This window comes from Aulonocara stuartgranti (assembly GCF_965226115.1).
Source record: "Aulonocara stuartgranti genome assembly, chromosome: 22".
In the NCBI taxonomy this organism is placed as follows: domain Eukaryota; kingdom Metazoa; phylum Chordata; class Actinopteri; order Cichliformes; family Cichlidae; genus Aulonocara; species Aulonocara stuartgranti.
In genome coordinates, this window is record NC_138957.1 from 16677392 (window position 1) to 16693623 (window position 16232).

General features: G+C 41.0%; 1 protein-coding gene across 1 annotated transcript; it reads right to left on the reverse strand.

Moving 5' to 3' along the window:
* Positions 1 to 412: 412 nt before the first annotated feature.
* casd1 (CAS1 domain containing 1) lies at positions 413 to 11347 on the reverse strand. Its single transcript, XM_082520809.1, has 18 exons — positions 10704 to 11347; positions 9523 to 9619; positions 9155 to 9275; positions 8372 to 8416; positions 8193 to 8255; positions 8066 to 8110; positions 7844 to 7967; positions 7245 to 7459; positions 6725 to 7144; positions 6530 to 6619; positions 6316 to 6435; positions 5438 to 5598; positions 5227 to 5302; positions 4902 to 5003; positions 4571 to 4711; positions 4172 to 4249; positions 2944 to 3036; positions 413 to 2821 (listed from the first exon to the last, which is right to left on the reverse strand). The coding sequence occupies exons 1-18, from the start codon at positions 10945 to 10947 to the stop codon at positions 2552 to 2554; spliced, it is 2505 nt and encodes an 834-aa protein (XP_082376935.1). The 5' UTR covers positions 10948 to 11347; the 3' UTR covers positions 413 to 2551.
* Positions 11348 to 16232: the final 4885 nt, after the last annotated feature.

Here is a 16232-nt window from a genome sequence, read left to right on the forward strand (position 1 = left end):
TATCGCGGTTGTTCACTAATAGATGAGAAAAAACCCCAAACCATCATACAGATCAGTAAACTTAACACACCAAAGAGAATAGAAACATCTATATGCCATTCTCATCTGTACAGTGAGGTGCTGAGTGGTTAAAAATTAAACATTTACTTGGCTCCCAGTTTGAGAACAGAACCCAAACAACCAGAAAGAAAGATGAAAGCTGCGCATTTTGCACAAATTGTACCGCTGTGAACCCACATTACATAAATGAATAGAGGATGACTTAATGTTTTCTACCTGATGGCAGCTGAAATAAAAAAAATCATTTGCAATACATCTTATGTTATATTGTCATAAATCTGCAAACAACATTTGATTGAGCCAAAAAGAAAAAAGAAAAGTGCATTGAGTAAGTGCACTGGTACTGTGCTAAACTCAACGTTAAACGCTGAATATTACCTCAACAAGTAAATAAAAATTTTTTTAAAAAAAAAGGGGGGGGGGGGGGGGGGAGCAGATCTTAAAATAAAAATCATCTCCCCCTCACATGTTTGCCGTCCTGGCAAACATGTGAGGGGGAGATGAGGAGGGGACAGACACCGCCTGATGAAATGTACGACATTTTTCCTTAACAGTAATGTCAGCTCACTCAGTGCATTACCTAGTGGTTTCTAAATGATGTGGTTGTGGCCCCCCATACAAAGTGCCTAAAACATGGAAGTTTATGATCACAGCTGCATCACAGATGTAAGTCTTCATCTGAAGATGTACTGTAGGTATATGCCACTGGGAAAACCCCCAAAACAAAACACCACACAGTCTGTTTAAAAGGCATCACTAAGACATCACTTCAGTCACTCATTCACTGACTACAAAGTTCAGTGGCTGTGGCACCTCAAGAAAAACAGATTGGTAACAATTTAATGGAAATAAAAAAAATAAAGTGTCTTAGTGAGGCGTTGGGTAAACATAATTTCCATCATCTTGTACTTTGAAGGATGTGGAGCAAATTCCAAGATCAGTAGGAAAGGAAAAAAAATAAAAATCTAAAATCTCTCAGGCTATGCAAGTTAGGTTGAGCTCAGGTGACTATAAGGGGGGTGGGGGGGGTGGTGTCATATTGCTTGTGGGAGAAACCACTCCCATAGGGACAAATTTTATCATTGGTTTAAAAGGCAGTCATTCAAAACAAGTTGATCTACAGCGCCCCCCTGCAGCCTTTCAGAGCCACCACAGCCCCTTTCTGCACAGGTCAAAGGTTTTCCTTTAATTTGTCACCCAGCAGTTTGCTTAGAACAGCATGTGAAACTTGGTACACTTTCTGCCAGAGGTATGAGGCATGTTTCAATGGACATTAAAAAAAACAATAACAGACCAAAATTACTGCGGAAGCAACGCTGTATAAAATAAATCTGTCACTACTGTACAAATATACACAGACTAGGAAGTAAGCTACAGATGAGACAAGACGGCTAAAAGGATCAACCTCACCATCAGGTAATTGTCTATGAGGGTCTGGGATGGATACAAAATTGTCTATAGAACACTTCCGTCACAAACAGCAGTCGCAGAGTATAAAATAAAACAAAGCCAGCCCCCACCTGCCCCACCCTCCCTCCAAAAAACCGTATAAAATATAAACTTAATTTAAATCATTAAATACTGTACATGTCACATAGAATTTCAGCGCTACAGCAGGTGACCACAGCCTTTCAGCAAAATTACGCACAAAAAAAATAAAAAATAAAAGATAAAACACAGCAAAAACACGTCAAAGGATATTCCAACATATTAACCATTGCACTCCAAGTTTTCTGACTCTAGTCACTCTTTGATCATCCGAGCCAGTCGTTGGTCCATATATCTCATATTTAGATATCTGACGCAGTTTGAAGTCACCAGGAATACTGTACAACGAATGTTGACGATAAAAATGCAGCACAATTTAACGCATTTGTTGTAAAAGAGTAGATATCTGAATATGCAGGTTATGGATCCACCTGAGTGAAATCCCTCCTTCAGCTGCTACTGCACAACATGGACGGAGTGTGTGCCAGGTGATCCCTCCCAAAGCGATTTACAGGAAGTTCTGCATGTAACAAAAACGTATTATCAGCGTTTGGCTAAACAGACGCGACGCTGCCAAATGCAGCAGGCATGAGTCTTAAAATGAGGACGTCGTGCTTTGTTTTTTTAGATTCTGCATTTCCAAAATCCTGAAACCAGATATTGTAAACATTTCATTGGTTTTTTTTGTGTTTTTTTTTTTTTTTTTTTTTAAACTCCTTTCCCACAATTTTGACTTTGCTGTTAAAGGAGTGACTCCTTCTCTGTTGGGAATTTGTCTTTTCTTCAGTGTGTGACTTTCACAGCAGTCAGAAAAGTACGGACTCTGCTCAAATGTGGCCAGCGGACAGACTTTGTTCTCCCAAGGGTCACCGCTGCCAACATCGTCTCACCAGTAGCTAAAACACAAGGCTGCCTCCTGACTTCCATCTGTACCTCACTTCAATCTCAGCAGGGTCTTAGTGGGTCTCCCGCCCCTCCCCCAGATCCCCTCAGGAGATGTCCATCAGGCGCCAGGTGTGGGCTGGCCAGCCCTGGACACCAGCAGTATAACGAGACTGAGAATCCCCATGGCCCCCAGTCTCTTCAGCAGAGCCATGCTGTCTTTGGGGATGACCACCTGGGCCAGGTCGTTGGTGATGAGGGAAATCTCATGAGCCACACAAACAAAGATGAAGGTGCTAACCAAAATGTTGAGGGAGGGGTTTCCTGGGATGAGGACCAAAATCCCCTTGGTGTCAGCTGCAAGCCATATGTGGTACTGGCAAATGAAAAGCTGTGGGACACAAAAAGCATGGTTTTAAAAAACACCTCTCATAAGACTCTAGTCTTTTGTGATTGGAGATTTATTTAAGGGTTATATTGCTAACTGTGACTCTAAAGCAAGGAGAACCTTACCTCTAAGGAGATCTTTCCAAACCATGCAAAGAATGAGCTATATATAGAACGGGCATAGCCAGGAATGTTCCTGATGAGAATGAAGGCCAAAATCTGCCCACAAAACAGATCACAGACATTTTTAGGAATCCAAGTGTGACGTTACAACAGGTAAATCATGCTTATCACTAAAAAAGTAGCAGGTCAAGCTTGTTGAAGAACTGTAAACACTCAAGTGGTGTAAACAGACGAATGGTTAAATATAGTAATGGTGGCAATATATGTAGAAAACATATCTTTTCCAGTGTGAATTGACTGTAGATAACATGGTGAGCTATTAGGCTTGGTCTCACAATCATATCAGACTGTCATGAAATCATGTTAAGTAGTAAATTTAACTTCATGACTCAGATGACATGGGCCAAAACTACGAAGAAAGCTCATCATATCCAGGTTATCTGGATTCACTTTGCCTTACACTGGGAGGCATGATAAGCAGTCAGACACAAAGCTAGATCGTCAGTTAATCCAGGATTGAATCTTTAAAAAGACACCTTTAGCTTTTATTCTCTCAGCTGCAACATCAGTGATGTTTGAGAGCAAGTAAAGAATAAAAGTAAAAGAATGAATTTAAAATTAGACAACAGAAAAAAATAATAATAAAGTTGCCTCTAATAATTTATATTTCTTACTGATCAGAGAAAGGCAAAGACATTAGACACTATTAGAAAACTTAGACCTTTCTACTGATGGCGCACAGGAATGGTGATGCTATTTTCCAGAGAACTGATTGGTCAGCAGACAGCGATTTCACACCTGATGATCTCTAATCTTGTTTGTGGTACAGGTTTCCGAGGCAATATACCCTGAAGTTACATGCATGAAACATCACAGTGCAGGCCTCTGATGTCAGGGTTGTTTCCAAACATGTGAATTAGCCAATCAACACAGAACAGTGGGCGAAAGCGCAGATGTCCCAAACAGTTCAGACATTAAACAGTCTTTAACCTTCCAGCTTTTTAGCACAAACTCTGTATATTGTTCATCTGAGCTAATGTGAGAATGAGGCATTTAAAGCCTCAGCGTCATCAGTCCTGCCTCCAGGTGCCACCTCTTAACCCAAAATCAAATGCAGGATTTCCAGCAGTAACAACTAATCGGACTCAGAGAAACTTTCAGACTTGATCGCACCAACACTTCATGTGTGAAAAGCCAAAGAAACAAAGATAAGGACAGATAAAAACTGTACCTGGACCACAGAGATATAGGGATGCATCTCGTTGCACTCGGTTTTGGTTTTGCAGCTGCTTGCCCATATTGAGTAAGTCTAGAATGACGTGGAGAAGATTTTAAGTGCCACATTTTTCCAAACAGCCAGTAAGTTAAGCTGATACTGTAATCTCCAGTTAGTACAACAAGAACTTTCCAAGGCTTTGTCACATAAGTAAACATGGCTCCTTTTTAAGCATTCCCTTTTGCACATTGTGTTTATTACTTAAATATACAAAGAAGTCTAAATTTAAAAAAAATAAATATTTAGCATTAGATTAGAAGAATTATGTAACAGATGATAACTGATCTAAATTAAGAACTAATGCTCAGCACGGGTATTTTGGTAAGACCCAAAATATGTGAAATGCAGACTTACTATGAAGGAGACAACAGAGAGGAAGAGGAGAAAGTTGGAAATCTTGGCAGAGAAGAGAGTCTCTCCTTTTCCCTCTGACAGTACCTGACGCTTCTGCAGCACCAGATAGATGAAGGCAAATAACATGCCATGTATCACCGCCTGCAGAGGAGTGCCAACACATTAAAAGATTACAGCAAAGGCCAGAAAATTTGTTATCACTTCGGTAACAAATATTATATTAAAAAAATAAAAATTTAAAAAAAAAAGGGGGGGGGGGGGGGTGTTCTGTCATGTGAAACACGAGTGGACAAAAGCCTGGCTGCACCTTGAGGAAACACATTTGACTTACAAATCGGTCCAGCTTCCATCTGAACCACCACTCGTGGATGCTGCCATTCAGCTCGAAGAGCTTAGAGATGGGCCACACAGAGAAGACGCGCTCAAAAACGCCCTGGAGTCATAATGCAAAACACAGAAATTACATAAAACAAGTAGCATTTTAAAAATGGAGTAAACATCCGATTTAAAAAATAAAATAAATCATAGCACAGCTTAGTGGTCAATATGGTGCTGCGTGAACAACTTAGGACATGTGACCATTTACATCTCTTAAACTTAAATATGCAATTAAAAGAAAGTAGAGTTACACTTAAGAACGCTTTCAGCTGACCCACCTGTGAAAAGGCAAAAAAGCAGATGAACATCAGGAGGCCCAGTAACTTTGCCAAGACTCCAAAATGCCAGACGCCACTACCTGTCCAACAAGGAAGACATATGAAACGCAACCCTGCTGCTTGCACTTATGACATGAATTAATCAACTGTGTTTATTCACACAGTGCAGGACACGACTGAGCGGAGTATATAAAGGTCAGTAATTTGACACCTACTGTTAGCCGTCTTCTGAAGGATCTGAGGCCACATAGCCATTGTGGTGTAGATGACAACAAACCAGAATGTGACCAAGGGAACAAAGTAATAGAACTGGTACGGTCGGTCCATTACCACACACAGCACCAACACCAGGAAGTTCAGACGGAAAAGCACCTGTGAATGAATATGACACAAACACCTAAGCAGATACCCAAAAATCACACTATTTATCTGAACCCAAATTATTCTGTAATAACAATCATAATGTTATTGTCACAGCTGCCATTTTTAAAAATCACTCAGTCACCGAATCCCTAGTTTTGACCACTGGATTTTGTTCACAGAGCGGAAACGCCAACACTTCAACTTAAGTTTTATTTTGGTGACGAGATCTAAAGTCACAGGGAGCCAGTGTGGAGTGGAGGACAAGGACTGTTTTTGTGTAGGTGAGTGTTCAATGCGTGGCGTGTCAGGCAGATTATGAGTGATGAATGTTCTCCTGCAGGATACCACAGTCTGAATCTAGAGGAAAAGGTCATGGTGCGTGTTGTTGTCCTTATGCACCGCCTTTGGTCTTGAACATTGAGGTTTCTTTCACTGCCGTTTGGTCTTTGGGTGACCAAAGTACCAATAATGATCCTCTACTTGAAAGTTTGAGAGCTGATGTAAGTTTGTGCAAGTCTGAGACATCAAAGTTGTCACATGCATGTAATCAGAGCGGAGGTGATCCCCCCCAAAAAAATAGCAGCGCACTGGAAAATCGTCCAATTGTTTTTCTTTTTATGGACAGAACTTCTCTATTACACCTCATGTGCATGATTGTCTGCTATGACTGAGAAACAAATGTCAATAAGAATATAAAGTTAAAGTATAACTGAAAGCACCCCTAACCTGGCACACTCTGTAAAGTCCAAAGTCTCCTTTGAGCCAAAAAAACGAAAAGTGTCCATAGCCAGTTTGAAATAGGTACGCTGCCACCAACACCCGCACATGCATGTACACTGGGATGAACTGAAAGACAGAAAAATAACCATCAGGCTCTTCAGACATCAACATACACAGCAGGAGACTCAAACTGATTTTTGTAGACATAATTGGGACTCACAGCGCTCGCTCCAGATATGTGATAGATGAGGATGACGAGCTGCATCCAGCCTTTCCACTCGTCTGTTTGTTCTCGGTTGAGTAATTTTGCCTGCGTGGAAGCAAAGAAAAAAATAAAATAGTGAGATTATTTAGAGACTGTTATACTGTGCTGTTTGACTCAAAAACAAAACTTTACTGAGAAGCACCGTCTCACCTCCTTGCTGTTGTCACTGTAAAACACTCCCAGTACAAATATGTAGATGAGAGGGATGAAGAACGTGGAGTGCGTGTAAAACTTCTGCTCTTTCATGAACACATCTGCCCTGTCACAAAGGTAAAAATAGCCCATGATGACGCCCATCCTGCAGAGAGCCTGAAAAGGTGCTTTTGGGCCGGGGGGAACAGCTGCAGTGGCTGGCTTCTTCTCCTCTAGGCTCTCCACATCAGGGGGCACGTGTCGGCGGTGGCGATTGTTGCCAAGGATGTGGAAGACCATGATGACCACGGCTGAGCCAAGGAAGAAAAGAGCCGACAGTTTCTGGAGCAAGTTAGGGGCTCGTAACGTCTGACAGCATGAACCGTCGATGGGCCTCAGTATTTTGTTGCACACAGAGTTCATGAGGATCATGGCTCCCTGCCAGGATGGTTAAAAGGAGAGGTGAAGGGGAAGTGGGTACTAATCAAGGATACCGATAAAATAACCGCACTAAAGCTGGACTCATTAATTAACTTACCACACTCCTGGTGCTCTCAGGCAGGTGCAAACCATCATCTGACTTGATGATGGTTTCCAGCGCAGCCTGACGGGAAGCAGCCACCAGTCTGACCCGAGATCTGCCATTACGCTTGCTGCTGTTGAGCACATCCACTGCTGCTTCATTGTACAGCTCCAGCTGCTGGTTGGTGATCATTTTCCTGTTCTCACTTAACACCTCTTCATTTACTGGATCTGCAGAAGGAGTTTAATCAAGAGGGTCCATGCATGGAAACATGAAGTGAACAACCATTGTGCAACGTGGGAAATGACTATTGAGTGTGAAATGCTAAGTAGGAGGTTCAGAGATGTCAGTGTGGCACCTTATTTATTTTGCCTGTTTGTTGTTTGCAGTAAATTCTAACAATCAAAAAGTTAAAAATGGAAAATGTTTAACAAACAGATGTGAAGTACAGCTGCAAATTTATTAGGCGTGTGTGCGGATTGGAAACTATTAATTCCTCTGTATGTTAACACCAAATGAGTCTTAATATTTTCCAGTCATGCCTCATACTTTAGAAGCCTGTCTATGATCATAAAAAGATCTTGTATTGTGTGAGTGGCTGAAGCTGAGCACACCTTGCAGCACCCAGTAGACCTCCCCATGCTCAGCCAGCTTCTCCAGCTGCCCCATGATTGCAGTCAAGTTGACTTTGTACTGCTGGAGGGCCTCACTGCTGCCACCGTGCAACTTGATGGACCACTGTGTAAATGGATAAACAGTCAGGACTGACATAACTATCGGCAGCCACCACGTCACACTTGTCTCATATAAAACATGCAGGCATTTACGCAGGTTACCGTGGCAGCTCCGAGGACGAGAACATCTGGCTTTGCCGAACCTTCCTGCAAAGCAAAAGAGACGCCGCACTTAAGTTTACGAGCGGCACTTGATTCGCAATTTCCCCCACTTGTTACCGTTACTCACACGTGTCCATGATATCAAGCGTTCCTTCATTGAATTATTTGCCTCGGGGTACCACAGAAAGTCCTAAACACAAAGATGAAGTTTGAAAAGAAATCTTGTGGCAGAGTGTTTAGAAGAAAAAAAAACATAAACCGAGAACATGTTAAAACCAGGAATATATATATAAATAAATAGCTCACCACTTTAATAGAGTAGCTCTTGTCTTCAAAGGAAATGTCCTCATGCTTCAGATGTTAGGAAGTTGACAGACAGAGAGGAAGTGTGACATACAGTCAGTGATGCTTTGTCCCAGCTTGAGACCAAAACAGTTAGTACTGTATAGTTATAGGGTTATCCCATAGCTTCATTTATCTTGTTGAGTTTCTGTGCAAGCCGCTCGACTTTAACCTTTTTAAACATCGCATTTCCACAATGCCATCTATATCAAGCTTTAAAGTACTTCCATCTTTTCATAAAAACGACTATTTATTTGACAAGTCAGCAGGGTGATTTTTTCTAACATAAAATCGATAGTCTGAAGTTAAATTATCAGACTCGAGAGAAGTACGGAGGAGCAAAGTAACTATTGCTTTTAAAAGCCACAATTAAGCCACATAAATATGAATGACTAGTCAAACTGCATTTTTTTGAAGTCCTGATGGTCTGGTTATTTATTAGAGCTGACGGAAGACACACAGCCTTCAAAGCAGCCACGATAGGTACGCATGAATCTTAGTCTGCTCTTCTAATTAGATTTAGGTTGCAGCCTTGATCAGTCAGAATTTAGAGCCATCTGTGATGGAAGAGAGACTTCCATTTTGAGGTTGAAATATTTTTAGTCAGTTTATAAACTTCCCTGGAAGCAATGGGCAGAGTGAGTTAAAGCATATCTTTGTGCCTCATATCTGTAGATCTGTTTGGCTTGTACCATCACTATTGTGAGAAAAACCCTGGGCTTGAACAGTGCAGTTTCTCATTATTACCTTAATCCCCTCTTCTTTTCGTTCAGGGTTGATAATTTTGATGAAGGAGTAAAACAGCTGCCTGATTCGCGAATCGCCAACAAAGGCTACCCGCTTTTCAGAGAGGCAGGTTTTGGCTTCACTGTAAAACATAAAAGGTTGGTGAGGGCCAAGCACAGATAAAAAACAAACAAACAAACATTTATTTACTGAAGTGAATAATGTTTTTGTCCTTTATTTGTCAATGAGTGATCTTTTATCCCAAAGTCCTTAGTTGAAATTACCCACAAACCCTTAGTGACTGACAAAAACTCACAACATCACTGCCACACATTTAAATCTTTATCCCAAACATACAGTGTAATAACTTCAGAGGTGGTGTGACTCACATGCTTTTGTATTTGTGCATCATGCAGCCATAAGGCTGCCATACATCCTCCCCCAAGTAACGTCCTCTGGACAGCAGCCATTCACACGAGTCCCCTCCTGGAGGCAAGACACAGAGAACTTTCTGGTGAGGCGAAACAAACAAGATCTCGCTTTCACTCACAGTTTCGCTCCGACTATGACAGAAACCTGCTGCCTCAATAGTGCCCTGGCTTTTCATTCTGTGCTGTCAAAAGGACCATACAATACACGGCTCTGGCAGGGGCCACAGTGCAAAATGAAGCCATCAGCGATCTAGCTCGAGCATAAATCTCTCCAGCTATTCATTTGTTCGCAAAATGAATGGAGCCATCTGCAGCTGAATCAATCCACAGAAACAGGCGAACATGAAAGGTGGGCAGACCAGCATGCAACATCATTCTCAGCCAAAGCAGCTGCTCACAGCACACTCTGCTCCCTAACCTTTTCGTGGGTGACGTCCACACTGAGCAGCCTAGGTACGACGTACATGTAAATAAGCCTGCTTTATTTATTCATAGTCCAACTCTATGCTCTGAGGACGTGTCACTGTTTGTCAACCAATTTATGAGCAAACCCTTTACTGATACATCCAGTGCACTATGCATATGCAAGTTACAGCCCTGGAACAAAGAAACGTGCAGCTACAATGTTATCACAAAGCAGCAAATCTAGAGTTTTTGAAGTTGTGAGCAGGGCGACAGGCACATTTGTGGCCAGTCTTACCGACAGTGCATTTATTCAGGAAGCTAGCTAAACACCATGTCGGGCGTATTTACATGACATTGGTCTCCAGGTGCAGATCAAATACACTTCCACGAACCTTTCCAGGGCTTTTCCAGCAGCAATAAAGCGTTTCTTGCAGCAGGAACGTCAGCAACATGTAAACACAGCTATTGGCAGTGTTAGCAGCTAACCAGCTGGATAACGTCGGGTCAAATTCACGCTTCCTTTGGAGACTTAGTGCGTGAAACCACCTATTTGCGGCACGCACGTTTTCAGGCGATAACTTTAACATCTAGAAAGCATCCCGTGACAAAAGCACGGAGCCCAGTAGCTAAGAAAAGCGCTGGCATGCAAGCAGCTACCTAGCTACCAGTAGCAATGTCAAGTGTTTCCAGTGGCCGCATCCACATTAAGTTGATCAAATAAAAGCAGCACTCACCTTCGTAATACCGCGAAGCAGCGTGAAACACGAGGAGTAAAAGAACAGCAACCAGCGATATCAGTTTCGCGTTTTTTATGGTAAAATGTTGATTTATTTCGCGTTTGCCCAGGCTATAGGCCAGGACCGCCATCTTTGCTCCTCCATGACAACAGGCAGCTGTGCAGTCTCGCGGCGGCGGCGCTCCGCTCAGCTCACCATATGCCAGCTCCACTCCCCGGCACACCGCCTCCTTCTCCTCCATCACTGCTGCTTAATGAGTCAGGTGCGGTTCAAGGAGACCTTCCAGCGGGTCTAAATTTGTCAACAAAATTATTATAAATAATATTATGGTGAGGCAAATCGTTTCTTTCGGGTGTCTGTAAAAAAGAAGAAAAAAAAGTTTTATGCTGGAATGATCACAAGCAAAAGCAGGAATTTGGAGATGGTAACTTTTAGAAAAGCAAAGGCGCACTGTCATCAGGTCGATTGAAAACAGTGGTTTATTAGTTTGCACTGTTGGAAGAAGGCGTGGCTTTGCATAAAAAAAATTAATAATTAACCTGTAGTTTAGGGTGGAGGGGCGGGATGTTAGGTGTCATGCGTTAGATGTAAGTAAACCGGCTTAACTGCATGTATCCATGATTGTGCAAGTGTGTCAAACCTGTTACATTTATTTATACACACTTTTACACACAGTTGACTGTGTGGAAGAGTAAAAGACGAAGTAGTAGTAATGGGTTCAAACAAAAACCAGACATCAAGTTTAGGGGTTTTTTTGTTTTGTTTTTTAAATTAGAGAGTATCAAAGTGGCTCTGTAGTGCAGATTTTGCTGTAGATCGATACCAAGTAACTACAGGGCCAGTATTGCTAGTACTAATACTCCTACAGGTACTTTTTAACCTATCAAGTAAATTCTAAACACATATTAATGATCACTAAATAACTGATTTGCACAGCATACCCAATATGCACAATATATGTTTTTATTTCCAAAAAATAGTGACGTTACTACAATTCAGTGAGCTACATACTGAACTTAGAGGTTAGAAACAAAGAAGAAGGTCTCTCTACTTAATAGAAAGGTTTCAAAGAATCTGAGAACATGGTATATATTTCTAAATCTTACATCTGAGTCTCCTGAGCTTCTTCGGGTTTCTGGGGAAACTGAAGATCAGGTGTAAATCTATTCAGAGTATGTAGCCAGTTCAGGCAGAAAACCAGTCAATTTCAAAGGTGCGACATAATGGTGTGCCACTGTAGGCACACATGCTTATGAATATTGTTGAATTACCTTTACCTTACATTGATGAAAGCAGGAATTTAATCATATCTGATAAAAAATTACACAAGTTTAATTTACAGTATACATGCAGCTTCAGGTTCACTTTGAATTTGTTCCACTGCACATTTCCTATCTCTGAATCTCATGGACAGAACAACAAAGGAGACAAAACTGGCCCAACAACAGTTTTCTTTTCTTTCCACCCATCCATTCTCTTCCGCTTATCCTTATCAGAGTTGTGGGCCGTCCCAGACAGGTCGCCAATTTGATGCACAGCCATAGCTGGACTGGCCATCGGGCATACCGGGCATTTGCCCGGTGGGACGATGGGTTTTTTGTTTTTTTTCCGTAACGGTATAAACACTGAAAGGTGGTGGATTGGCCAGATGCTGGGAGATGTGTAAAAATAACTCAATTGTTTGGTGGTGGCTATCGCGGAGCTTCCACAGATTCAGTAACATTAGCAAGTGGTGGAGGCCAGCAGATGCAACACGCTGGCAGGTGGATGACAGAAAGGCAGAAGGAGCAGAAGGAGCAGAGACCTGAGACGGTAAACTGAACTTCAGGTAAGAATGACCTGCAGTCTATCTGGGTCAGATATAAACCAAGTTTAGGTGGAGTTTATTTTCGTTATGCTGACTTTTAACAGTCAGTTACAATAACTTGTACTGTGTACTAACTAGCATGACAGAGTTTATATACAGCTGGGCGGGTGCTTTGATGTTACTGATGTTAAACTTGTTTTATCTTATTTTATTTATAAGGTTAGTTATTAGAGTTTCCAACCGTCCCGTAAAAAACGGAATCGTCTCGTATTCAGAGAAAATATTTCTTATTGAGGTGAAAAGGAACACAGTTTGTCCTGTACTTCAGCTACAATGAAAAAGACACAAAGCTGGAGTTATTCTGTCTTTGCTGCACAGCTGCCTCTTCTTCATTCATTCTCCCCCTCCCTCTCCTGTTTCTACTTCAATCATGAAACTGATCAATGATCAGCTGATCGGCTTTTCTCTCTTGTTTGTTTATCGCCCACTTTGCGTCAGAAACATAAAACCAGCGGAGGTCGCGTTAAACAATAGCAGCACATTTAAGCTTGATCAGCTGTTGTTAGAATTTATTTAATATTAATTCCTAGTATCAGCTGATGTTTGCTAGAGCCACAGCTGTAAAAGCTGCTGGTCATGATGTCTGGATATCTGGTGAGAGGGAAACATGAAGATGAAACCAGGAGATGTCCTTACTGGATCATCAGAGCTGAACAGGTGATGGAGAAACAGGTTTACCTTTTAGGTGACATGATTGAGTTGAAGGGAAATTAGGAACTGTTTCTGAGACACAAATAACACCAGGATCCTTTTTTTATGTAGCTGACAGCTGGTAACTGTGCAGGGGCGGGTCTAGCAAAGTTTTGCCAGGGGCCAGGTAGGGCATTAACAGGGAAAGGGGGGCACAAAGAAATACTTTTCTTTCTTATTCTCATTTAAAATGTCTCGCTTTTAACAAATAATTATCTGAATCTTACGTTTTCATCTGATGTAAAATGTATAGAAATCCATTATTGTACATAGTAATTTTTTTTAGGGTCCCATCATAATTTCTTCAGAAGTAGCTAAGTACTGTATATGATGCCAGTATTTTCCCACATTTTCTAGATTCTGTACCAGTACTGTGTGTAAAATGCCATCAAAAAGTCAATTAGTTTTATTCTTTCTCACCTGTCTTTCTATCTCCTTTCACTTTTTAAAGGTTGCCATGTTAGAAAAAATATTTTGCCCTGCCATGCTGTTTATTGATGTGGCAAATGAATGGTTTATGAAAATATATCTAAATCTGTCATCAGTAATCAGTAATGATCATGTCTCACCTCTAGTCTTCTCTGTCTTAATTTCAGGTTTTCACCATGTGTAGATAGTTCAGGAGGTTAACTCGACCAAGCAGTCTACTTTCGGGTACTGTTTAGAATACCACAATAGGAGGATGGTGTAGGTTTAAGTTTAAGATACATATATACCAACAAGACAGTGTACATCACTGTGACAACAGCGTTTGTTTTCATTCAAAGGATTTATGGTTTTTCCTATAATACCTGGTGGGCCGGTCTCTAGTCAAAATGCCCGGGCCGATTTTTTGTCCCAGTCCAGCCCTGTGCACAGCTAAGTTTTTGGGGTTTTTTGTTTCTTTTTTCTTTGTTTGCTTTTTGTTGTTGTCTTTTTGCTCCAACGATTATCTACACAGCTCTCTGTGCAGCTCTGTTAAATGCCTGCCACAGCATTTCAGTCAGGTTGAAGTCTGGACTTTTGACCGGGCAGTTGCAACACAACATTTTTTTAAAATTCTTTTTCAGCCATTCTGCTGTAGATTTGCTCCTGTGCTTTGGGGGTCACTGGCTTTTTGTATGTCCCACGTTTGGCCAGGCTTCAGATGTCAGACAGATGGCTTCATATTTGACTCTAGAATACTTTGGCATACAGAGGAATTCACAATCAACTTAATGCCTCCAAGTTGCCCAGACTGTCCTCAGCTGACTCACCCGTCTCTCTCTCCCTCTTTTTGCGATCTCTTTCCGTCCTCAGTTGACATGAGTGTGGGGAATGTTGCGGTGTTTTTCCTCAGTTGACACCAGCATGCAGTAAACAAGCTCGGCTCCTGTAATACTCACATGCAATCTATTGCTGTTGCTCTACTTGTCTTCGCCTCCTCTGTCCTGACACCTGTTGCTGACGCCTTCAACCCCCTGAGGGACCGACTAAAAGAAAGACTCTTTTAATAAAACATCCTTTAGTCTTACATTGTGCTCTGCATTTATGTCCAGGGGTCCACAACAAGCTTAATGCTGTGTCTGCAAAACAAGCCCAGATCATCACCCCTCCACCACCATGCTTAACAGCTGGTATGACTGGGCTGTTGGATTATGCATTATAACCATGATCTTGTATGTCCAAAGGAAATGGCTCCGGATGTCTGGTTTTGCAAACTTAATCCATTCTGTTGGTACCCTTCAAAGAAACCATGCTTGAATATCTCTGAGCATTGTGCAGCCTGCCCTTGGGGTGAATTTGCTGGGACTTCCGCTCCTGGGAAGATTTCAGCATTGTATTGTCACACAGCTAATCGGTCCAGACCTGCAAACCGCCTAAAGTTGTGCCTTTATAGAGGAGCTCACACTTGCTGATGATCATGTAATCAAGTGGTTTTGATTAGCAACACTTGACTGCTGCTACACTCTTAACTCCTTTGGAAGTAGGAAGGGTGTACTTAGCGTTTCACCACACTGAATAGATTCGTGTGAAAACTTTCTTCTTCTTCTTTCTATAATTTCAGCTTACTTTATATTTTAATAAACATCTCAGTGGTTTGATTGTCTCGGGATTTAATCATCTATCTGTAATATAACATTTACTACATAAACTGGTATATAAATAAAGTGGGACATTAAATAAAGTAGAAGAAACATTACAGAATCCTGAACTGACATAGAAGTGTTAAGCATGTTAAGAAGACCTGGAAAGTAAATGAACTTTTATTTTCTTAAAATGATGATTACACAACTTTACGTTGTGTAATCATCATTTGTTTGGACGTCAGCATGACATCTAAAGGACCCACAGCCTGATTTCTGTACTGTTAATAATCAATTGTATGCATAAATGATTGGATAATGTATAAATCATACTCTTCTGTCTAATTTCCCATGCACCCATCAGAGTTGTTGTAGTTTTATATTTTTTAATTAGTATTCTTTTTCTTTTTCTTTTGTTTTGACTTTTTGTTTTAATTCAGTTTAGTCTCAGTGAGTTTCCAGAGCGGATATTCTTGTTTCAATTTAGTTTTTGTTGTTTGAAATGTTTAGTTTCAGTTGTTAGTTTCAGTGTCAGTTTTAGTTTTTATTTGTTATTACAATATTGAGTCCATGTGTCAAAGCCAGACTGGGGAAAATTAATAAAGGTATTGCAGTAAAAACATATAACTTTTTGAAAGCAGTTAAGTCTTAGTTTGTTGTAGTATTGTAGATATCCAGAGTCTTTCAATGACTCATTTATTTTATTTAGTTTTAGTCAGATTTTCAAGTTCACAAAATTGTTTAATTGGTTTTATTTCCCCCCCCCCCCCCAAAGTCTAGTTTTTAGTTTTATTTTTGTTCAGTAAAATGTTTTTTCCACATCTGATTTTAGTTTTTAGTTTAAATTTAGTTAACGATAATAACCTTGCCACCTACAGGTATTTAAAGTGTCCTTACCCGTGTACGTGTGGACGTAGCCTAAAT

What these genes read in the sequence shown, in the direction of transcription:
- casd1 (XM_082520809.1), bottom strand. Translation starts at nt 10,947, where the DNA reads ATGGAGGAGAAGGAGGCGGTGTGCCGGGGAGTGGAGCTGGCATATGGT. An exon ending in TGCTTCGCGGTATTACGAAG is followed by an intron (nt 9,620 to 10,703) that starts GTGAGTGCTGCT and finishes TCTTGCCTCCAG; the next exon opens with GAGGGGACTCGTGTGAATGG. An exon ending in TTGGAAAGATCTCCTTAGAG is followed by an intron (nt 2,822 to 2,943) that starts GTAAGGTTCTCC and finishes TGTGTCCCACAG; the next exon opens with CTTTTCATTTGCCAGTACCA.